Source organism: Schistocerca gregaria, chromosome 5, assembly GCF_023897955.1.
Source record: "Schistocerca gregaria isolate iqSchGreg1 chromosome 5, iqSchGreg1.2, whole genome shotgun sequence".
In the NCBI taxonomy this organism is placed as follows: Eukaryota; Metazoa; Arthropoda; class Insecta; order Orthoptera; family Acrididae; genus Schistocerca; species Schistocerca gregaria.
The window spans coordinates 65,264,809-65,290,610 of NC_064924.1; the positions used below are offsets into that span (position 1 = coordinate 65,264,809).

Sequence of the window (25,802 nt, forward strand, 5' to 3'; positions counted from 1 at the left end):
GCCAAATGCCATGTCATTTTTTCCAGTTTGATAGCCAACCTCCGATCACTGCAAACAAGTTACTACTGCCAAGCTGTTTATTAAATGCAGCTGCCTTTTGCTTTATAATTGGGCCACTGACTGGAATTCCTTTACTGTGTTGTTGTATTTAAGCCCTGGCATAATCAGCATTATTAAATCACCTGGGCTGCGATGGGCGGGTCACGTAGCTCGAATGGATGAGGGCAGTGTAGCGCACAGAGTACTGGTAGGGCACTTAGAGGGAAGACATCCTGTTGGAAGACTGAGGCGTAGATGGGAGGACAATGTGAAGGTTGATTTGAGGAAGCTAGGTATTGAAGGTGAATGGAAGGAAATAGCCCAAGACAGGGACAGATGGCGAAAATACGTTGCTGCGGTAATGGACTTTCGAGTCCGGTATGAACAGTGTGTGTGTGTGTGTGTGTGTGTGTGTGTGTGTGTGTGTGTGTGTGTGTGTGTGTGTTTTGTATGAACCTTCTATAAACATCCAGTTCTTCTTTCTCACTGTTTCGCAGAACTTTCCATTATCCCAACTCTCATCCATTTGTGTTGAGCACTGTCGAATATCATCATCCTTCTTTCTTTCTGATGTCATAAATAGCAGCCCACCCAACACTCAACTCAGCAGCAATGGCTTTCTGTGAAGAACCACAATTTAACTTGCCTAAAATTTCCAGTTTCTGCTTGAGGTCTACAGTAACGTGTTTCCTTTTAGAAGATGTGATTCCAAACTCTAAAGGAAACTACAATTTCAAATACAGTATATAAAGCATTGTTTAACTAAGCATTGTTGCGCATGATAATTCACTGGGCATGTGTTTTTGGATGTGTGCCAGATTACTGAGAGGCCGGACTACAGAGAGCCAGATTAGCGACAGTCTAGTGTACTACAAAAAGGGAAGAGGATGTAGAAGACAATATGGGAGATAAGATACTGCAAGAAGCATTTGACAGAGCACTGAGAGAGCTAAGTTGAAACACTGCACCTGGAGTAGACAACATTCTGTCAGAACTACTGACAGCCTTGGAAAAGCCAGCCATGATAAAAACTATTCCATCTAATGTGTGAGACAGGTGAAATACTCTCAGACTTAGAAGTTAAAAACACAATGTATTTGGCCTTAGTCCTAATCAATGGTTTTTTTGATGTTCCACATAATGCAACAACTTTGTAACGAACAGTTATTGTGAATAAGAATACAATATAAAAGACACTGTTAACAACAAGCCACGTATTTATTTTATGAGCTGATGTTGGATCTGTACTCTCAACTTCCAGCAGTAACTGCAGCACTTTGAGAAAAGAAGTTTTACCAGAAGAAGTTGGTGAGTGTCCTGAAATAATAAGATACGCAAACTTATATAACAGGAAGTTTTAGCTGCTGCTCAGGCTTTCCTTTGCCACTAGGTATCGTAGTAAGGAACCAGCAGAACATCGTACAGCCCACCAATCACCCTGCAGTGACTGCGAATCACTGCTTCAGGTATGCCTCGGTAACAAGACCTGTGGGCAAAATAAGCCACACCTGACATGTTCTATGGGACATGCCTGACTCTCCACTTCTGCTACACCATGAGGCAGCTGTCTGCGGATGGCCAATTGCAGCCAACATAGTCTTCAGATGTTCGCCAACTGTGGCCAGCTCCTCCTGCATCTGCACACAGCATACACACACATGCCTTATATGCCCTACTACTACTACTACTACTACTACTACTACTACTACTAACTGGAGAATTAAATCATTAAAAAACCCACAGAAGAAGCTAAATATGTACCTTGTTACTTTCCTGACTTATGTCACACAGGTGCCTAACTTTGATTGGCAAGTCAATCAAGAATGCGGGTGATGCATCAACAATGTCAGTCCCTTTATTTTTTTGTGAGAATGTAATGACTTAATTGATCAATTTCATGCTCTAGCTTTGGTCATGCTTATAAATGCTGACTGTAAAATGTGGAGAAGCCATAGGAAAACAAATACGGGTCAGTCCACATGACATGATCCAAAAACAAAAATATTACAGGATGGTTGAACATTTTTGATTTCTATGATTTTTTTACATGTTTATATATGGTAAACAACTAGTTCAAAACAGATTTTAAATTTGTTTATCTTTAACTGTTTCAGAGAGATTGCAGTTTCTGCTGAGCTGCGGGGTCATATTTAAGGCTTTACAGACATTTATTGCAGACATCTGCAATAAATAAAATATCTTCAGACTGGGTAAAGCTCCCAGACTGAGACACACACCATTTTGTCCAGAACATTCTCTTCTATAATTCGAGTCCAAAAACGAGTAGCCTAAAACTAACCTTAGCAAGAGAAAATGGCTACCAAACTTTTAAATCAAAATTGAATAAAATACAGTTTCCGAGGTGTAAAGATTCAATGAAGGAATAAAACAACACAGTTAATTTTCTTAACGCTATTAGACATGATACAAAGCATGGCACAGAGAACAAATCAAAATAAATCTCCTCCATCCTTTTAAAAAAAATTTAAATATTTTAAGTTGGGGCTTAATATCTTTGGTAGGGATTTAAAAAAAAAACACACAACCCTTCTTTTTTTTCCGCATGTCTTGCATATGTGTGTTAGTAAACTACAGCAAAAATTTCAATGTTGGTATTTGGCATTGAATGAAGTTATAATTTTTTTGTACTTTTGCTATATTTGCAGCTTAAGAAATTAGCTATCGCGCATATTTCACTCTTTTTTTTTTTTTTTCACTTCGTATGGCCAGCTTGTTTTATACGGTTTTGATTTTTATAATACTTTTTTTTAAACTAAAGATAAGGAATAATTTAAATATTAAAACTGAAATTTCTTAAACTATTACAGGGACAAAAAAGGACTTCAAGTTTCACCAGCTTAGTACTTACCAGGACAGGACCATTCCTCTGACTGTGGAAACCCCCTCATCTCAACCATTACCAAAGTCGGTGTTGAAGGTTCTTACGGTGTAGATGCATGCAGTGAAACACAATATTCTCCGATGTGATTACTAAGATAATCTAGTGCTATAACAGACATTATTCTGCAGCCTATTCTTAAAATGAATTTACAATGTTCTACTGGAAAATCTGTTAATGAAGTGTGCCATAAATCTTGTTACAGTTTGATTTTTAAAGAATTTAAACATTTGAATGAGTTTGATGATAGTGTACAATAACTTTTTAACTTAAGAGTGAGTTATGGAGTCTCTTCAATCTGTGAGTACCATAGAAAACAAAAATCACTACAGATTTGAGAGGAATAAGACTTGAACCCTTGTCTTTGATGAGAATCAGTAATTGCACTGAGAAATTAATTCCTGGGAAATCTCTTTGCCGGAACTATTTTGTGAAATTCTGTGGTCTGAATTTGTGTGGAGGCATCACACTTGGCAAAGAGGAGTTTCTTAAAGGCCAGTGTAAAAGTAGCAGCAAAAACTGGAGATTGCATAGCTGTGAAAGCATTTTTTAGCTTCACCATAGGGTATGCACCTCGAGACTTTCAACTCCTGAATTTTCCTTTCCTCATTGTAAACCTCACACTTTCTGCTCCATACTGTGTGATCCCCAGCGCAAGTTATACATTGCGGAGGAAGTGTACAAGAACTGGCCGATTCATGAGCTGAGCCTCCACAATTTCCACACGTACCTCTCCCATTACATCCCATAGTGGTATGGACAAATCTTTGACATCTGAAGCAACAAACGGGTTAGAAACAAATGGGTAAACACTCGATATCGCCTGCAAGGATGCGTTCAGGTAATTCTAGAGTGTTAAACTTTCAAATAAATGTTGCAGATTTTCCAATATGCCATTGATTCTCCTCATATAATTCTGCACTTCCGTGATGCCAACATTTTTCCATTCTTCATGTAACAGGGTCCATCTCCATTATATCGGAGCAGGTAACCACACCTTTACAAAAGTTGAAGGGTGTTACGCAACCCAGCCTTGACTGGGTAGTCACCTATGGCCTTACACCCCAGAAACTTATATACCTGGTGCAAATTAGCAGTTTCAACTAGAAGTGTTCCGTTATGAAGTTGTTTGACAATTTTAGGGACCCAGCAATACTCTTCAATGCCTTCTGAATGGGAGATCTTCTCAAAGGTTTCTCCTGTTCTCTTGATTACAATGAAAGCGTTGTGGCACACGAATGCCCTGTTACTATGATTCTGCCACTTCTTCTCAGGAGGGCTGCCCAACTGAGCTTTCTTTGATAACTGAGCTTTCTTTGATGAATTGGTGTAGGTACTACCTCCTCCTCCTCTTTTTTTTGAGCGCACAACTACAATGGTCATTAGCGCCCTGACTAATTTAGGAATGTCCCGCGAGGCACAAGGTTAAAACAGCAACTAAAAGGGACAACACTATAAAAGACGTATTAACAGGCATAGGATTAAAAAACTACAGCATAATCAAACGTCCTTAGACAGGTGTGTCAAGTTGATAAAACGAAGAACGCGAGCAGCAGCTCCTGAGTCATACGCTAAAATGGCATCCAGAGTACATGGCAGGCCAAGATCAAGACGCAGCGTAGTAAAATCCGGACAGGATGTTAAAACGTGGCGGACCGTCAGCAATTGCCCACATGGACAGAACGGCGCCAGCGCAGCCGTCAGCAGATGGCGATGGCTGAACTGGCAGTGTCCAATTCGTAGCCAGGCCAAAACGACCTCCTCCCGCCGAGAAGGACGTGAGGAGGACGTCCAAGCTGCGGGAAGAGGTTTCAAGGCCCGAAGCTTGTTGTCCCTAAGTGCAGCCCAATCGGCATGCCACAGCGATAAAATGTGCCAACAAATGACCGTGCTACAATCTCATGAAGGGACACAACAAGAAGCCGTCCGAGGCTGGAGGACCGCAGCCTTGGCTGCGGCAACTGCAGCTTCGTTCCCAGGGATACCGACATGGCCAGGAACCCACCTAAAGCTAACTGGAGACCCGTTGTCCACCAGCTGCTGAAGAGAGCGTTGGATCCGGTGCACGATAGGGTGAACCGGATACGGATCACTGGGGCTCTGGATGATGCTCAGAGAATCGGAGCAGATGACATAAGCAGAATGTCGGTGGCGGCAGACGTAAAGAACAGCCTGGTAGAGGGCAAAGAGCTCAGCTGTGAAGACCGAACAATGGCCATGTAGCTGGTATTTGAAACTTTGTGCCCCGACAATAAAAGAACACCCGACCCCGTCATTGGTCTTAGAGCCATCTGTATAAATGAAGATCATATTAACGAACTTCGAACGAAGTTCGACAAAACGGGAGTGGTATACTGAACTGGGGGTAACCTCCTTTGGGAGCAAGCAGAGGTCAAGGTGAACGCGAACCTGAGCCTGGAGCCAAGGTGGCATGTGGCTCTCGCCCACTCTAAAGGTTGCAGGGAGTGAAAAATCAAGGTGTTGAAGGAGGCGACGAAAGCGAACTCCAGGGGGGTAGCAGGGCATAGACATACAACCCGTATTGACGGTCGAGAGAGTCGTCAAAAAAGGAACGATACGATGGGTTGTCGGGCATTGACAGAAGCCGACAGGCGTAACGACAAAGCAGTATATCGTGCCGGTAGGTGAGTGGCAATTCACCGGCTTCAGCATGAAGACTCTCGATGGGACTAGTATAAAACGCTCCGATCGCAAGCCGTAAACCCCGATGTTGTATGGAGTTGAGGCGGCGTAAGATGGACGGCCGTGCAGAGGAGTATACAAAGCACCCATAATCCAGCTTGGAGCGGACGATCGACCGATATAGGCGAAGTAGGATGGTTTGATCTGCTCCCCACGACGTGCCACTGAGAACACGGAGGACATTTAGAAAACGGGTACAACGGGCAGCCAAATAGGACACATGTGGAGACAAACTAAGTTTCCTGTCAAATGTAAGACCTAAAAATTTTGTTTTCTCCACGAATGGGAGAGCAACGGGGCCGAGTCGTAAGGACGGTGGGAGAAACTCTTTGTAGCGCCAGAAGTTAATACAGACCGTTTTCTCGGCAGAAAAACAGAAGCCATTGGCGACACTCCAGGAGTAAAGACGGTCAAGAAAACGCTGAAGACAGCGCTCCAGGAAACATGTACACTGCGCGCTGCAATAGATGGTAAAATCGTCCACGAAAAGGGAGCCTGATACATCATCTGGGAGGCAATCCCTTATTGGATTGATCGCTATGGCGAAGAGAGCGACGCTCAAAACTGAGCCCTGTGGCACCCCATTTTCCTGGCGAAAGGTGTCTGACAAGACAGAACCCACACGTACCCTGAACTGTCGATCCATTAAAAAGGAATGAATAAAAAGAGGGAGGCGACCATGAAAGCCCCATGTATGCATGGTGTGGAGAATGCCCGCCCTCCAACAGGTGTCGTAAGCCTTCTCCAAATCAAAGAACACAGCCACGGTCGGGCGCTTCTGCAAGAAGTTATTCATAATGAAGGTCGACAAGGTAACCAGATGGTCAACAGCAGAGCGGCGCCTACGAAACACACATTGTACATTGGTAAGTAGGTGTCGAGATTTGAGCAGCCAAACCAAACGAGAGTTAACCATTTGCTCCATCACCTTACAGACACAGCTGGTAAGCGAGATGGGTCGATAACTGGAAGGCAAGAGCTTGTCCTTCCCCAGCTTAGGAATCGGTACAACAATAGACTTGCGGCAGCATGTGGGAACATGTTCCTCAATCCAGATGAGATTGTAAGTACGAAGAAGGAAACCTTTACCCGCAGGAGAAAGGTTCTTCAGCATCTGAATATGAATAAAATCAGGCCCCGGAGCGGAGGACTGTGACCGGGCAAGTGCATTTTCGAGTTCCCGCATGGTGAATGGGGCATTGTAGTTTTCACAATTCGAGGAGTGGAAATTAGGTGGCTGAGCCTCCTCTGCCTGTTTTCGGGGGAGGAAGGCAGGGGGGTAATGAGTGGAGCTCGAAACCTCTGCGAAAAAGCGGCCGAAGGCATTGGAGACATCCTCAAGGGCCACAAGGACGTCATTCCCGATCATCAAGCCAGAAACTGGTGAATGGACCTTAGTGCCCGATGGCCGGCGCAGGCTACCCCAGACAACAGAAGGAGGAGTAAAACTGTTGAAGGTGCTTGTGAAAGCAGCCCAGCTGGCTTTCTTTCAAAATACGACGACACTGCGCACGTAATCGTTTATAATTGATACAATTCGCCATGGTAGGGTGGCGTTTAAACGTGCATAAAGCACGTCGACGAGCACGTAAGGCGTCTCTACATGCTGCGGTCCACCAGGGGACCGGTACGTGGCGTGGAGAAGAAGTAGTGTGAGGGATGGAATATTCAGCAGCAGTGAGAATGACTTCCGTGAGGTGTGCGGCCTGACTATCGCAGCTTGTGAAGGTTTGATCCTGAAAGGTCGCCCTGGAAGTGAAGAGCCCCCAGTCTGCTTTGGATATGTTCCAACTAGTTGAGCACGGAGAGGGGGTATGATGCAGGAGATGGATAACACACGGGAAGTGGTCGCTCGAATATGTAGCAGAAAGCGCATACCACTCAAACCGGCATGCAAGTTGGGTAGTACATACGGAGAGGTCTAAATGGGAATAGGTGTGAGAGGTGTCTGAAAGGAAGGTAGGGGCGCCAGTATTGAGGCAGACAAGATTGAGCTGGTTGAAAACGTCAGCTAACAGGGAGCCCCTCGGACAGGATGCTGGAGAGCCCCAAAGAGGATGGTGAGCATTGAAGTCTCCAGTTAACAAAAATGGTGCAGGGAGCTGAGCAATAATTTGCAGCATGTCTGCCCTGGTAACGGCAGACGACGATGGAGTGTAAACGGTACAGATGGAAAATGTAGAAGTGGGGAGAGTAATGCGGACGGCAACTGCCAGCAGGCCAGTGTGCAATGTGATGGGATCATAGTAGATATCATCCCGGACCAGCAACATAACCCCTCCATGAGCCGGAATACCTGCCACAGGGGTAAGTCAAAACACTCAGAGGTGTAGTGTGTTGATTGCATGGGCGTAGCTTCGTTTCCTGGAGGGCTACGACGAGCGGACGGTGCGAGCGGAGCAGCAATATCAAGTCCTCTCGGTTGGAACGAATGCTGCGAATATTCCAGTGAATAAGTGCCATCGTGAGAAGAAGAAGATGCAAGAAGGGGTCATCTCGAAGGCCGCTGAGGACCCGGCTTCAAGCGAGCACTGCTGCCGCTAGCAGGAGGCGGACAGTCATCGTCCATTTGTTCTATAGGTTCATCGGCCAACCGCTGGTTGGCGCAGGAGGAGAAATGCGCCGTGGCGGGGAAGGAGAACTGTGCTTCGTATGAGTCTTCTTGGAAGGTCGTTTTGTGGAAGCATTGGTCGACGGCTGAGGGTTCGAGGTACTTAGAAGGTCTGCACGAGAAGGTTCCTTCTTGAAGACCCGTGCTTCTGACTTCTGGGTCTTCATCCTGGCAGAAGCTGATAAAGGTGCTTGTGTCGGAGGGGCGACGGGAGGAAGAGGAGACGTCGACCGGGCGATCTTAGCACTGGCCGACCGGACGACCGTAGTGCTGAAGGTCAGATCGCAAGTTTGCGTCGCCACCTCCCTGGTAGTTCGAGGAGAGGCGAGGACAGTACTGTACTTCCCCGCTGGGAGCAACGTGGGCTTCCTACTAGCGAATAGCTTGCGAGCAGCCGAGGTGAAGACTTTCTCTTTGACCCGAATTTCTTGGATACAGCGTTCTTCCTTGTAAATGGGACAGTCGCGGGAGGACGCTGCATGGTCACCGTGACAGTTCCCACAACGAGGAGACGGAGGTGGACAGTCACCCTCATAGGCATCCCTGCCACAAGTCACACATGTAGCCGCATTGGAACAAGACTTGCGAGTGTGATTAAAACGCTGACACTGGTAGCAGCGCGTAGGTGTCGGGATATAGGGGCGAACAGAAATAGCCTCGTAGCCCGCTTTGATGCGCGACGGCAGCTGAACACTATCAAAGGTCAAGAAAAGTGTCTGAGTCGGTACAAGGTCATTGTAGACCTTTTTCATGACCCTATGGGCAGCCGTCACGCCCTGCTCAGCGAGGAAAGACTGAATCTCCTCGTCAGTCAATCCGTCGAGTGATCTAGTATATACCACACCACGAGACGAATTCAAAGTGCGGTGAGCCTCCACCCGGACAGGGAAGTGTACAGGAGTGTGGCCCGAAGCAGTTTTTGTGCCTGAAAGGCGCTCTCAGTTTCTAGTAACAAGGTACCATTACGCAACCTGGTACAGGACTTGACAGATCCGGCTATGGCATCTACGCCCTTCTGGGTAACGAAAGGGTTGACAGAGGAAAAATCCTTTCCGTCCTCAGATCGAGAAACTACGAGGAACTGTGGGGCAGGCAGTAGTACTTTTGTCACTGGTGGCTGGTCAAGTTTCCGTTTGTGGGCAGAAGTCAAGAGAGAAGAAGAAGAGAAATCCATTGTGGAAGAATCCCCCATGATTGCCAGCATCTTCCAATGGCGCGCACCTTCCTTGTGGGGATCCTGTCAGAGGGCACTCCCGCCTCAGGTGATTGTTCACACCTCAGGTCACACCTCCCGAGAAACAGACGGAGGGATCAATCGGCATGGTCGGCTCAGGCAATCACCCCTCTCTGGGCCTGGCCTTTACCAGGGGGTACGTGCGTGCCTTACTTGTCTACCCAGGGAGGGGAAGCGGGGAATTACGCGTTATCCCGTCACCGGCTACACGTGCGAACACATGGGTCAGCCTTCAGGCACACACAGGGAGGAAGGAAGAAGAGGAAAAAGAAAGGAGAGAGGGAAAGAAAGGACAGACTGTCTCAAACGCCGAAGCGAAGACCAGAGAAGGAGAAGAAGGCAAGGAGAAGAGTAAGTAGGACAGTGAGATGGAGAAAAACAAAAAAGGAACCAATCAAGGGAAGGAAGAAACCAGAAGAAGTGAAAAACCAAAATGAACGCAAATATAGGTCGTGAATCCGTCCGTCTCCGGACGCAGGTGCTAACTACCCCCTTGAGGGGGAGGGACTCCTTTTAGTCGCCTCTTACGACAGGCAGGAATACCGCGGGTCTATTCTAACCCCCGAACCCGCAGGGGGGAGGTACTACCTGATGGTACACACGTCACGCCTGGAGTAGTAGTTTGATGAGGCCATTCCATAGGGATCCTAAGAGACACTAGTGAAACAAACATCGGCCCAGGCAGAGCCCTGCATCCCTCAGGTGGAAGATGCCCCAGAGGTTGCCCCCCCCCCCCCCCCCCCGACACTGTTTTATCTCAACAGCGATTTACCATATCAGCAAGTAGCACACTTTGAGGTTGAGGGTTGTTTTTGTAGAGGTGCGTACATTTCTTGCAGTCCAGGCAGTGGAGCCAAAGGCCCCATTCTCCGAAACCCGCATTCCATTGCCGCATCGCACAGTGGTTGCTGAAGCATGCCTGGAATTTGAGGTAAGGTACTTCCCAGTCCCGAACTCAGGAACCTGTGGTTGCCAAGCCTGTACCCAGTAAACAAATGCTGAGCTCTTGGGAGGTGGGAGGGGGGGGGGGGGGCAAAATTCTGTGTTTTGAATCCAAAAGCAAAAGTCATGACTGATAGTGACAGTCAGGATCATGGCTACATTCCTGAGGATGAAGTTGTACAACAGATCCGTTGTCTGATCAGACTTACTCAAAATTTAATGAAAGAACAAAGTATTTAGTTCACATCAGGGAAATAGAAAGGTGTAGGTGTCAGTGAAAATACTGTAGAGGAAGTTAAACAATTCTTTGAAAGTGATGAAAACAGAAGTATGTGTGCAGGTGAAAAACAGTACACTGTAGTGGTTATTGATGGAAACAAAGTAGTGTAACAGAAGTACTTAGTAGTTTGCAATTTAAATGAACTTTACTTGGCTTTTAGAACATTTTATGCCAAATGTCAAATACGTAGATCCAAATTTTGTGAACTACACCATCGATGCTGCATTTTGATTGGATCATCAGAACATCACAATTGATGATCGCGAAACTCAATGTTAACTATAAAGAGTTACTTGATTTGCTGGTGTGCGACATTAACAACTATGACTGTTTGATGGGCTTATGTAAAAGTCATCCTGGAAAATAAACCCTACTTGAAATGTTAAACAATTCAACTGAGGAACTTCCAGACAGTGTAGAGATAAGCAATGGGCCACTACAGACAGTGCTGAAATGGTCACACTTACAAAAAGTCATTACTTTGTTTAAAAAATTCGAGGACAGTTCTTTAGAGAAAAGAAAGAGACACTTTCTGGAACTGAATGTGTAATCTTGGTTGACTTCACAGAAAATTTTACATATATTGTACAAGCTGCAATTCACATCATTGGGCCAATGACCAGGCAACTGTTCATCCATTTGTATTATATTTTAAGAATGAGGATTGCAAATTCACCCGTCTCTCAATCTGTATGTTAAGTGACTATTTACAGCACAACACAACATTAGTACATGCCTTTCAGTCCCAATGGAAATTAAAGGTATATTAAAGAAAACTTCCCTAAAGTTGAGAAGGTAATTTACTTTTCAGATGAAAGTGCTGGCCAATATAACAATAAGAAAAATTTTACAAATGTCTGTAACCACAACACAAATTTTCAATTACAGGCCAAATGGTACTTCTTTGCTTCTTGCTATACAAAAAATGATGTGATGGAGTGGCTGGCACAACCTAGAGTGAAGTAAGAAAAGCCAGTTTACAAAGAATAACATCAGATCAAATGCTGAATACTGACCACATGTACACCTACTGAAAAGCAAATATCAAAGATATTATATATTTCCTTGTCAGAAAAACATAACTTTTTACTCTCACTGAGAAAATTAAAACCAAATTTGAAAACTGTTTGAAGATCAAACGCACAAGAAATTCCCACAAATTTCACACTGTTTGAGAAAACACAATAAGACACTTCTAAAACTGAAAACTATGAGGATCACTGCATAATGAAAATTGTTCCCTTAACTTTAGAAGCTAATTACACAGTTGCATATATTTATGATGGACAGTGGTGGTTAGCTCAGGCAGAACAAATAAACTTGGAACATAATGTTCAAGTGTACTTTTACTATTCAGCAGAACATTGCATATCTTTTAAGAAGTCGGCTAATGGCACAGTTTGAATTCCTGTTTCAGATATTTTAAGAAAAATAATGGTTCTTAAAATTACCACAACAAAAGGAAGATCACATCATATCTCAGGAAAACTCTCATAAGAAATAAGTTTGCTCCTAAATGGCAATTAAAACTTATAAAATAAAAAGGTACAGCATAGAAATTTTTAAATTGAAAAACACAATATATTGTCATTAATAACTATATTAAATTAACGCCCTACTTTAGGCAGACTTGTGAAAGTATGGCTATAATTGCTATAACTTAATTACAGTGACAAACAGTATTAATGTAATGTAATGTGCTCAAGGTTGCTTTATGGTCAGATTCCCATTATTAATGTAACTTTCAAAAAACATGGCTCAACATCAAATAACAATAGTGAAATGTTTAGTGTAGTTTACTAACAAACATCCCCCCCCAATGAACCATGGACCTTGCCGTTGGTGAGGAGACTTGCGTGCCTCAGCGATATAGATAGCCGTACTGTAGGTGCAACCACAATGGAGGGATATCTGTTGAGAGGCCAGACAAACGTGTGGTTCCTGAAGAGGGGCAGCAACATTTTCAGTAGTTGCAGGGGCAACAGTCTTGATGATTCACTGATCTGGCCATGTAACACTAACCAAAACGGCCTTGCTGTGCTGGTACTGCGTTCTACGGATTGGAGTGTGGAATGTCAGATCCCTTAATCGGGCAGGTAGGTTAGAAAATTTAAAAAGGAAAATGGATAGGTTAAAGTTAGATATAGTGGGAATTGGTGAAGTTCGGTGGCAGGAGGAACAAGACTTTTGGTCAGGCGAATACAGGGTTATAAATACAAAGTCACATAGGTGTAATGCAGGAGTAGGTTTAATAATGAATAAAAAAAATAGGAATGCGGGTAAGCTACTACATACAGCATAGTGAACGCATTATTGTGGCCAAGATAGACATGAAGCCCACACCTACTACAGTAGTACAAGTTTATATGCCAACTAGCTCTGCAGATGACGAAGAAATTCAAGAAATGTATGATGAAATAAAAGAAATCATTCAGATAGTGAAGGGTGATGAAAATTTAATAGTCATGGGTGACTGGAATTCGGTAGGAGGAAAAGGGAGTGAAGGAAATGTAGTAGGTGAATATGGGTTGGGGGTAAGAAATGTAAGAGGAAGCCGTCTGGTAGAATTTTGCACAGAGCGTAACTTAATCAAAGCTAACACTTGGTTCAAGAATCATAAAAGAAGGTTGTATACATGGTAGAATCCTGGATATACTAGAAGGTATCAGATAGATTATATAATGGTAAGACAGAGCTTTAGGAACCAGCTTTTAAATTGTAAGAGATTTCCAGGGGCAGATGTGGTCTCTGACCACAATCTACTGGTTAGGAACTGTAGATTAAAACTGAAGAAACTGCAAAAAGGTGGGCATTTAAGGACATGGGACCTGGATAAACTGACTAAACCACAGGTTGTACAGAGTTTCAGGGAGAGCAAAGGGAGCAATTGACAGGAATGGGGGAAAGAAATACAGTAGAAGAAGAATGGGTAGCTTTGAGGGATGAAGTAGTGAAGGCAGCAGAGGATCAAGTAGGTAAAAAGACAAGGGCCAGCAGAAATTCTTGGGTAACAGAAGAAATATTTAATTTAATTGATGAAAGGAGAAAATATAAAAATGCAGTGAATGAAGCAGGCAAAAAGGAATACAAACGTCTCAAAAATGAGATCGACAGGAAGTGCAAAATGGCTAAGCAGGGATGGCTAGAGGACAAATGTAAGATTGTAGAAGCTTATCTCACTAGGGGTAAGATAGATACTGCCTACAGGAAAATTAAAGAGACCTTTGGAGAAAAGAGAACCACTTATACGAATATCAAGAGCTCAGATGGAAACCCAGTTTTAAGCAAAGAAGGGAAAGCAAAAAGGTGGAAGGAGTATATAGAGGGTCTATACAAGGGCGATGTATTTGAGGACAATATTGTGGAAATGGAAGAGGATGAAGATGAAATAGGAGATACGATACTGCGGGAGGAGTTTGACAGAGCACTGAAAGACCTGAGTCGAAACAAGGCCCCGGGAGTAGATAACATTCCATTAGAACTACTGACAGCCTTGGGAGAGCCAGTCATGACAAAACTCTACCATCTGGTGAGCAAGATGTATGAGACAGGTGAAATACCCTCAGACTTCAAGAAGAATATAATAATTCCAATCCCAAAGAAAGCAGGTGTTGACAGATGTGAAAATTACCGAACTATCAGTTTAATAAGTCACAGCTGCAAAATACTAATGCAAATTCTTTACAGACGAATGGAAAAACTGGTAGAAGCCGACCTCGGGGAAGATCAGTTTGGATTCTGTAGAAATATTGGAACACGTGAGGCAATACTGACCCTACGACTTATCTTGGAAGCTAGATTAAGGAAAGGCAAATCTACATGTCTAGCATTTGTAGACTTAGAGAAAGCTTTTGACAATGTTGACTGGAATACTCTCTTTCAGATTGTGAAGGTGGCAGGGGTAAAATACAGGGAACGGAAGGCTATTTACAATTTGTACAGAAACCAAATGGCAGTCATAAGATTCGAGGGGCATGAAAGGGAAGCAGTGGTTGGGAAGGGAGTGAGACAGGGTTGTAGTCTGTCCCCAATGTTTTCAATCGGTGTATTGAGCAAGCAGTAAAGGAAACAAAAGAAAAATACAGAGTAGGTATTAAAATCCATGGAGAAGAAATAAAAACTTTGAGGTTCGCCGATGACATTGTGATTCTGCCAGAGATAGCAAAGGACTTGGAAGAGCAGTTGAACGGAATGTATAGCGTCTTGAAAGGAGGATATAAGATTAACATCAACAAAAGCAAAACGAGGATAATGGAATGTAGTCGAATTAAGTCGGGAGATGCTGAGGGAATTAGATTAGGAAATGAGACACTTAAAGTAGTAAAGGAGTTTTTCTATTTGGGGAGCAAAATAACTGACTATGGTTGAAGTAGAGAGTATATAAAATGTAGACTGGCAATGGCAAGGAAAGCGTTTCTGAAGAAAGGAAATTTGTTAACATCGAGTATAGATTTAAGTGTCAGGAAGTCATTTCTGAAAGTATTTGTATGGAGTGTAGCCATGTATGGAAGTGAAACTTTGACGATAAAGAGTTTGGACAAAAAAAGAATAGAAGCTTTCAAAATTTGGTGCTACAGAAGAATGCTGAAGATTAGATGGGTAGATCACATAACTAATGAGGACACATTGAATAGGATTGGGGAGCAGAGAAGTTTGTGGCAAAACTTGACTAGAAAAAGGGATCGATTGGTAGGACATGTTCGGGGGCATCAAGGGATCACAAATTTAGCATTGGAGGGCAGTGTGGATGGTAAAAATCATAGAGGGAGACCAAGAGATGAATACACCAAGCAGATTCAGAAGGATGTAGGTTGCAGTAGCTACTGGGAGATGAAGAAGCTTGCACAGGATAGAGTAGCATGGACAGCTGCATCAAACCAGTCTCACGACTGAAGACCCCAACAACAACAACTAACACATAGATGGAAGATATGCGATTTTTTTTTTACTTGTCCTCACAAAAGATAATAAGCCCCAAAGTTAAAAAATCATGTCCTTAATTTTTTTTTAAAATTAAGGATATTTATTTTGATGGGTACACTGTCAGTGTTATATTGTGTATCATATCTAATAGTGTTAAGAAAATTAGCTGTGGTTTTTTTTTTCCTCCATTGTAATTTTAAGCCTTGAAAACCATATTTTATTCAATTGTGATTTAGAAGTTTGGTAGCCATTTTCTCTTACTAGAATTAGTTTTAGGCTATCATTTTTGGGCTTTAACTACAGGAGAGAATGTTCGGAACAAAATGGTGTGCATTTCATGGTGTTATGCATATCACATATCACTTTATGCGGGTTGTCCATAAATTAAGATCTCCAATGCTTTTTCACATAGTAAACATTATTTTATTGCAAAACCAATTACAGATTCTCAAAGCTTGGACCTTTAACTATTTTTCAGCATAATTCCTGTCACAACTGATGCATTTTTGGAGACGCCCCAGAAGCTTTTTCATATTCGCGTTGTACTACTCCCTGCCAAATCATGCTGGAAGGAGTGGACAGTTGCCTTCAGCTCTTTGTCGCTTGAGAATTTCACCCCCCCCCCCCCCCAAAAAAAGTGATGTTTCAAGCTGAGGATCAAATAGTCACTGGGAGCCAATTCATGGCCATATGGAGGATGGTCATTGATTTCCCACCTGAATTTGGTGATGAGCCCTGTCGTGGTGCTGGCGACGTGAGGGCCGGCATTGTCATGGGGCAAAAGAACTCTCTCTGTCAGACGACTTTTGCTCTTTACAGCCCGACATAGCTTTGTTAGTGTCTCACAGATCTCTTTCCAGATAGCTGTCCAGTCTTTCCTATGCCAGAATACCAAAGCCATCACCTTTGCCACTGACGGCGTTTGTTTTGAACTTCTTGACATTTGGAGAACCAGAATGCCGCTATTGTTCCGATTGTTCCTTAGTCTCTGGTGTGAAGTAATGGACCGAAGTCTCATCCTCTGTACAACTGAATCCAGAAATTCTTCACCCCCTGTGCTGTAATGGCACAGAAACTTGCAGGCACTATCGATGCACTCCTTTTTGTGTGCAGTGAGCATCCGCGGCACTACCTGGCATACACCTTGTGATACTTCAAAATGTCCATCAAGATCTTGTCCAGAGTAATCTTAGAGACACCCTTATCAGTTCGACAGTCTCTCACACAGTCACACGCCAATCCACAAGCAAAACTTTCGTCCCTGTCTCGTCTGAAACTGATGGATGTCCACAGCTGGCCTCGTTGTGCATGTTTGTATGGCCATCTGCGAACTCCCTACACCACTTATGCATATTTTTGACATCCATACACGTTGATCAGCTGGCGATGGATTACAGTAGGGGTTTACCTCTTAAACCACAGAAATCTAATCACAGAATGCAATTCACTCTTGGTGGGAGAGTCAATTTTCCCTCCCGTGCGTAACGGCCGCTACGCCAAGAACGAGCATCACAGAGAGATGGGACTGGCGAGAATAGTGGTTTGGGAAGCAAGGAAAATGCCGTTGTTTTCAGATTTGAGCTATATCACTGCGTCCCTTGAAGACCTTACTTTATGGGCAACCTTCGTAAGTATACACAGAAAGTTTAAACCTTTTGCAACTCACATTTCCAATGTTTCCCAATACCAATACTGAGTATCATCATAAGCATGAAGTTTTACCACCTGGAAGAGTGGGGGAGGGGGATAGATAGATAGATAGATAGATAGATAGATAGATAGATAGATAGATAGATAGATAGAGAGATAGAGAGTGAGAGGGGGGTGGGGGGAGGTGGAGAAGGAGGGACACACACTAATCTTATCTTCCTTATAAAGTGTACTTACTGATTCTGGATAAGTTGAATTGTCAAGGCACTCTTCCCAACACCTCCAGCTGCCGAAAAAAAGATTGGTATTAGACCATTAGTAATTTTAATATAATGTAGCTACAAAATTTGAAACTGTGTTCCTCAACATTGTGACAATATTAAATTTAAATGCTAGTCATTTGTACATAAGGATCATACCATGTCAACTGGCCTAAATTAGACAAGGCTGCATCTCAACCACCTTCAGTTATGAAGAAATTGAAACTTCCTGTCAGATTAAAACTGTGTGCCGGACCGAGACTCGAACTCAGGACCTTTGCCTTTCGCGGGCAAGTGCTCTACCAACTGAGCTACCCAAGCACGACTCACGCCCCATCCTCACAGCCTTACTTCTGCCAGTACCTCGTCTCCTACCTTAGATCATGAGCAACAGTAAAGTAAACTTCATGATTTACACCTCTCAGACATTGAAAAACTGGCCTTTACAAAGGCACAGCTAGTGGTCCCACCATATCAAGCTGTAATTTGACACAACTTCATTTAAGACCTATATGAAAACCCTGCAAAAATTTCATGAGAATTGGAGAGGGTAGAGCAGGGATCTTTAAGTCACTTGAAATGGAGTGGCCCAAAGTTTAAAAAAAAATGTTGTTGGAAGTTTCAGCCGTCCTCAGTAACTAAGTAACATTTATTACACAACATTGTTACACTTCTTAATGTGTATGCTTGCTTTCTCACTTTCAACACTACCAGATTCATAATCTCTAGTGTCATAGGAGAATTAAGTGTTGAAGAAAAATTTATTTTTTAAAGTGTGAGATCTGTACTGAGGATGAATACAGACATGATTCACAACAATTTTCTGACTTAAGCTGTCATCGCCTTCTGAGGCTGTCAGTCAAACTTGGATGCAACATAAATACACCTATGATTAGGATGCTTGCCTCTCACTGCGGTAGATGCCTTTAGCAGTTGCAAGGATCACCACTGTGATGATAAATAATCTTAACACATATCCTAAGAGTTGACCTATTATTATTTCACTGCCTATAATAAAAAAAAATTCAACCATTTAACCCATTCCCACTCAATGTCTAAATAGAAACCATAAATCCATTTACACAGAAATTATGAATCTGTATGAAAAGTTGTTTCACAAAAAGCAAGTGTCAAGAGCTTTCAAACTCTTAGCGGAGACTTTGTCAGAGTCACTTTACTTGTAACAAATTAAACTGAAACCTACTGAGGAAGTCGCCACACACTAATACCTATTTTCTTCTCCAACACTTAAGTCTACTTTGACACTTGGAGTTACAAGTCTTACATAATGTGATAGCTGAACCTTTAGAAAAACAAACTATTTGATTTTTCTGAGCTCAATTTGTTATTTCCTGGTGACTGATCATCATTCTGATGGCAACATACCATGCCCGCGAACCACCACTACTGCTATTCTTTTGGTAGATGTTACCCTTCCCATGTAAAATAAAAAGAAGTGCCTCCCCTACACCCATGGCCTCATGCTTGTGTACTATGAGCATATTCAAATGACGACAGTATAACTTTTCACAAGTCAGACATTCTGTGGCACCGAAAAGCTGAAAAATTCTATCTGGTAGACATCAAACGGAATTATTAGTTTTTCCATGTTTTAGAGTATTGTTGCACAATTGTATACTCAATAAAAGCCTGCTCCAGTTGTTAATTTATTCTTTATTTAATTGGAATTAAATAAATAATGTATCCACAACTTCCCTTCATTAATTAAGATGTGTACAAGTCAACCAATTCGAATTATAAAAAATGTTTGTCAGTGAGGATTCAAGTAGTTACACAGTCCCTTACATACACTCCCAAGAGGACCAGGATAAAAAGATACACATTAACAGCAGCCACACAAAAGTATATACACATCATTCGTCCTAAGAATGGAATAGGAAGACAAATACAAGGTACAAAAAATTCAATCATATATTAATGAACCAGAAGAAAATGTCAACAAAAATAATTTTTGAAAATATAATTGGTTAGTTTTATCTACTCGCCAAGCAGCGGTCAGATCCACATCTCTCATCCTAATCTATTCAGCACCTCTCTCCTGACTTGGGGTTTTGGGCAACTTTTCCGTAACATTCACCATTTCCTAAACCTCACCAGTCCTTTCCCTACATCCCTCTTCCTTCCCCTTCAATCCTTTTGCCAGGAGCCACTGGCTTGTACATGTTCTTAACTTCTGTATGCATTTTCTGCTGCTGCCACTTGGTATTTTTTATCCATCCAATTTGAGTTATTAAAATGTGGTACAGCTTCAACACAGATAATTTTATACATTCAAAAATTATATTCCCCCCCTCTCCCTTCCCGCCCTCCCCATCCCTCCCTGAAATAAATACTTTCTTTGTTTTTACTGGTAAAGTCAGGCATATATTGATATATTGGACGAGAAAATCATACACCATGCACATGTAGTACTACAAAGAAATATACAAATGAACCATGTGTTTCAAAAGAAAACCACTAGAGAAAATCCTTCATAACAAAAGAAAAAAGAAGATCATGTTCTGACGCCTTATTGACAACAAGGTCATTAGAGACTGGGACAAAGATTGGGGAAGGAAATTGGTCATGTGCTTTTGAAAAGAACCATCCCAGTATTGGCCATGAATGATTAAGGGAAAATACTAAATCTGGATCGCTGAGAAGTTGAACAGCCATCCTTCTAAATGAGAGCCCAGTGTCTTATTATTATGCCACTTTGCTTGGCTAGTGCGCTACAACAGTATGAGTTGTGTGTGCTCATTCATTCACTGTTAAGGTTCTGGTTGTCTTGTCACTACAGAATAAGTATTTGCATGTACTATGTGCACATTTTTCCTTGGAAAATCTGAGAGTGGCCCACAGGCAAAACAGCAAGTTTACCCCATCTCCTTCATCTACAGCAGCCATAACATTTTTAAAATGAAAAACAAGTGACACATGGAGTTAAAGGACACTGAAGTAATATGTGAAATCAAAACAGAAATCACTAATACGTTGTTCACTCATTTGCTACCCACAATTCCAGCACTTCTATCCCTCTGCCCCATGCACACACTGGTTTGAAATGTGCCTTCATTGTAACACAATCTCACCAAAGTTTGTTCTAACTTGTCGAAGCCATCTGAAAGAAACTTACACCTGCCGTCCAGAATTTTGAAAACCTGTTTTGTTACTCTTGTCTCAGTTAATCATTCATTTTCAGATTAATTTCGTCAGTTGCTCGTTTTCAGATCATATTCTTTTGCTCTTCTTTACAGATTTTCTTTTATTACGTGTACTGTAGTGTAACTTCCCATACGCTGACATTCTTCATGCAAGGGTTTTATGGAGTACAAAGACGAACTGCTGTCTTGTTTAATGAAATTGACTTCTCTTTCATTAGTTTTCCAACAGCAAAGTATCCAAGATATTTACAGTAATCATCTCTCTCAATACCACCAAAACCCTATATGGGCTGGCATCATTCTGCTGATAATCAAGAATTTCTTTAATGAAATATGGCATAGACCTTCTTCTGTTTCCCATTTTCTACTGCAGAGTCAGAACAATGATAAGGGCCAAACAATCTCATGGCCATTCTTTGCCCCTCCAACATACGCTTGGCAAGCAATCCGTTCCTGCTAAGTTTGTTTTCAATTCACAGATTACATGCTCCAATATGCACCTGAACAGAACTAAAATTGTAACAATCAATTACTCAGTATGATCCCACTTGTAATTTCCAATTATTCAAAAGACTACTCTTATGAATTTTATCTTTTTCATGTGCATATTTTGATTTGATTATCTCTGTTTTTTGACATCCTTTCCCCTTACTTCGTCATATTTTTTAGCAACATTTCTCCCTGTAAACAAAATCATAGGCTTCTTTTCAAATCCATGGGGTTCATAAAACTATTTGAGATGGTATTCTTAATCCCAAGTATACAAGATATTATTTTCCTAAATCTTATTTGGTAGTCACCAACTTGGTAATTCAATTGTTCCACAAACCCAGTCTGAACTGATCTGGAGAGTAATATGGAAGCATCTGGAAGGAAAGAAATGTGACAGTATTTGCCAACTTGTTTTAGCACACATTTTGTGCAGAGAGCAAATCAATGTGGTTTTCCATTAACTAAGAATCTCCTTAGTGTCCCAGGATATTTTTTATTTCCACATTTTTATGTGGATAAAAGTGCCATCCTCTTTGTGACCTAGCACCTCCTGATAAAGATTAAATTTTTTACAGGAACTTTATTCTGAGACCAGCTGCAATTGGCTTAAGCATTTATTTGTTTGTCATGACTGGACTATAGTTTCCTTGTTCAGAAGATTTATGTTACAGGGAATGACCTAATTACTACTACTACTACTACTACTACTACTACTACTACTACTACTACTACCACCACCACCAATTTCCTTAGTATCTGCCTTGAAGTGAAGACTTCATATGACTATAATTGTCATTTATGCATCATACTTCAAATTCACAGTGGTCCCATATGTTAAACTACCTTGCTGGTGTGCATACTCTATTTCACTGCCCATTTCTAAACTGCCATCACCAACCTCCTCCCAGTTTCACTTCTTGGCCAAGAGATCAAATGCATGTATTTTAATTCACTATTTTTTTTGTCATACATTTGTTTGACGGATCCAATACTTCACTGAAGACACTCAGACAGGTATCTGTCCTCCTTACAGCTTCAGAGCGTTTATCTGCATTTTGGTTAGTGATTACATCCGACAAAACAAAACTGAGAATTTGAAGAATATCAGTCCCCATTAACGTTACTTGACCCAAGGAGGTTAGCCATATTTTGAGAATGAAGCTAGGTGAACTGTTGTTGCTACATGCATTAGCTGTTCTTTATTTCTTTGTTCTGCCTATTTTAAAAATAAATTATCTGTCCTACATAGTAGTAACCATTAACAATCAAAAGACAACCATTTATTCATAATTAATAAATTAAATATCATTAAATCTGTCCTAGTTTCATTAATCAAAAGTTACTGTATTACTTTTTAGAAGACTGGGCCCAACACACACACACACACACACAGTCAGAGAGAGAGAGAGAGAGAGAGAGAGAGAGAGAGAGAGAGAGAGAGAGAGAGAGAGAGAGAGAGAGAGAGAGAGAGATGGCCTAAGGAACACAGAATGCATTAGCATTTACTCAGTGATGAAGATGTGAACAATCTTCTCCAGAATGGGAGAAGGGAGGGGGGAGAGGAGCACTTTGTGGTGAACTTAGGATATATTTTATAGCAAGAACACAACACTTTTAGGAACAGTGGTCTTCTCTCTTTAATAGTTGAAAAGATGATACATAGCAACAAAATTTCATAGAGTAAAAGCATGCTAAAGAAATTCTTAAGAGTAAAGAATTTCACACAACACAAAACCAACTGCGGGAGAGGACAGGAAACACACAGTTCTGATTTAACTGCTTTAAAACTTACCACTAAATCAAAATGTGGTGCACAGAACTTTTAAATAACAAATAAGATGTCAAAACACTTTAGTTATGTAGTCCTATCTAGGTACATGTTGCTCTAAAAATTTTTGATTTTAAAGACTTTAATGACACTACTAATTCCATGGCTCCTTCCCTTGCAGCAATGAACTCCGCTTCAGTGGTGGACAGTGCAACTGATTTCTGCAGTTGAAATGTCTATGATACAGCTGTGTCACTGATCATTGAAACAAAACCATTTGTAGATCATCTTGTTTTAGTGTTCCCAGCAAAGTCAGCATCAGCACAGGCACAAAGTTTACCACCAGATGAAGTATAGAAGAGACCCAAGTCTGATGTACCACGAAGATATCTGAAAATGCATTTAACAGTGCTCCTATCAGAAGCACTGGGGTTAGTAAGGAATGCTGCTATCGACAGTGATGCTATATTCAATGTAAAATTGTTCATTATCACAGGGAGTCTTCAATGGTTTCAAATCAGCCATGCTAAAACAGTCTAGAATATTCTCTGTGTATGCTGACTGTGAAATAAACAAGGCAGATACTCATTATTCTATTTGCATGTCTAAAAATGACTCTAAAGATCCAACTGTTTTTTGAATTCTGACTTTAACATATCTAAAAAGGAATTCACTGTGCTTGGAGCTGTTCCTCATAGGTCCATCATCAACATAAATAGCAATCAGCAATGTCTCTATTTTGCTTTCTTGAATGTAAAGGCAAGGATCTGCTACAGAACTAATACAGCATTTTTTTTTCATGAATGAATGAAACTTATTATTCCAGCAACAAAGTGATTGCTTGACTCCATATCTGACACGTCATTGAAACCTTCTGGTTGAGTCATGTATATTTCTGTATCCAAGTAACCATACAAAAATCCAGTTCTCACATCGAATTGACCAAGTTTCAAATTTTCTTCTGCTGCAATCTTTATTACACCACGAATAGCATCATAACGAGCAACCGAACTAAAAGTTTCATCATAATCAAGGCTGGAATGTAGAGAGATACCGTGCACAACCAAGCAAGCACATATCGATCAATCGATCCATCAGGTCTATATTCCATAGTAAGTACCCATCAATTATCGATAACAAGTTTTCCTTCAGGCAGCTCTAACATGTCCCACATACCATTTTCTTCAAATGCCTTCATTTCTTCTTTCATTGCATTAAACCATTAACTGGAATTACTACTTTTCATAGCTTCATTGAAGTTTGTTGGTGCAAGGTCTTCATGGGCTGCTTTTCTCAGGCAAACCAATGAATTTGCTTCTTGAGACTGATATCCTAATTTGTAATCACTCAATTTAATGAACTGAGCATCAAGTTAGTAACTCATTCTAATATTCTTGATCACTAGTCTCAATCTGATCAACAGTAGATTCACTTCTCTCTCCTATTTCTTCAGGTATGCAATTAAATTCCAGCTCAATTGAATTTCCAGTTATACATAGTTTTTCTGGTTGAAAATAAACATTGTGTGATTTCACACTTTGTACTCATCTTTGTCTTTCACACTGGCCAGATATAACTTTGTCATCAAACTTTAAAACAAAATTTCTTTGGCAAATAAACACAGCATTTTGATACAAAAATGCATAAATAGCTGAAACTGTCTAACATTTTGTCAATCCACAATTCAAAAGGTGTTTTACCTTCAACTTTTGACTCCCCAATATGATTACTAGAGAAACAGCTGTAACATATGCATAAGCCAAACACGACTTAGGTAACTTTCTAGATGTTAACTGAGCAAGCTAATTCAACTATATGTTGAACTGCTTGTTCAATAACGCCACTTTGCTCATGAGTGTCAGGACACTTAAGACGAAACTGACCAAAACACTTTTACCTTATGACCAATAGCATCACACAGCTTCAAAAATGTTTTCAAATTGTCAGTCACTTAAGATTTATTTTGCATGAAATATGTCTGAACAAAACAAGAATAATCTATCATCTTTTAAAATCACATGGTAATGAAAAGAATTTCTAGTCAATGCATATTGGTCCATTACATCTACATCTACATCCATACTCCGCAAGCCACCTGACGGTGTATGGCGCAGGGTACCCTGAGTACCTCTATCGGTTCTCCCTTCTATTCCAGTCTCGTATTGTTCGTGGAAAGAAGGATTGTCGGTATGATTCTGTGTGGGCTCTAATCTCTCTGATTTTATCCTCATGGTCTCTTCGCGAGATATACATAGGAGGGAGCAATATACTGCTTGACTCTTCGGTGAAGGTATGTTCTCGAAATTTTAACAAAAGCCTGTACCGAGCTACTGAGCGTCTCTCCTGCAGAGTCTTCCACTGGAGTTTATCTTCTCCATAACGCTTTCGTGATTACTAAATGATCCTGTAACGAAGCACACTGCTCTCCGTTGGATCTTCTCTATCTCTTCTATCAACCCTATCTGGTACGGATCCCACACTGCTGAGCAGTATTCAAGCAGTGGGCAAATAAGCATACTGTAACCTACTTCCTTTGTTTTCAGATTGCATTTCCTTAGGATTCTTCCAACGAATCTCAGTCTGGCATCTGCTTTACCGACGATCAACTTTATATGATCATTCCATTTTAAATCACTCCTAATGCCTACTCCCAGGTAATTTATGGAATTAACTGCTTCCAGTTGCTGACCAGATATTTTGTAGCTAAATGATAAGGAATCTATCTTTCTATGTATTCACAGCACATTACACTTGTCTACATTGAGATTCAATTGCCATTCCCTGCACCATGAGTCAATTCGCTGCAGATCCTCCTGCATTTCAGTACAATTTTCTAT

General features: G+C 41.5%; 1 protein-coding gene across 2 annotated transcripts in view; it reads right to left on the bottom strand.

The window, feature by feature from the left end:
• The window catches only part of LOC126271879 (GTPase HRas), a 67,890-nt gene that overhangs the window by 31,039 nt on the left and 11,049 nt on the right, over positions 1-25,802 (bottom strand). For both annotated transcript variants that reach the window (XM_049974231.1, XM_049974232.1), the window contains exon 2: positions 17,519-17,567. In XM_049974231.1, coding sequence (XP_049830188.1) covers positions 17,519-17,567 — 49 coding nt within the window. The remainder of the gene's footprint in view (positions 1-17,518; positions 17,568-25,802) is intronic.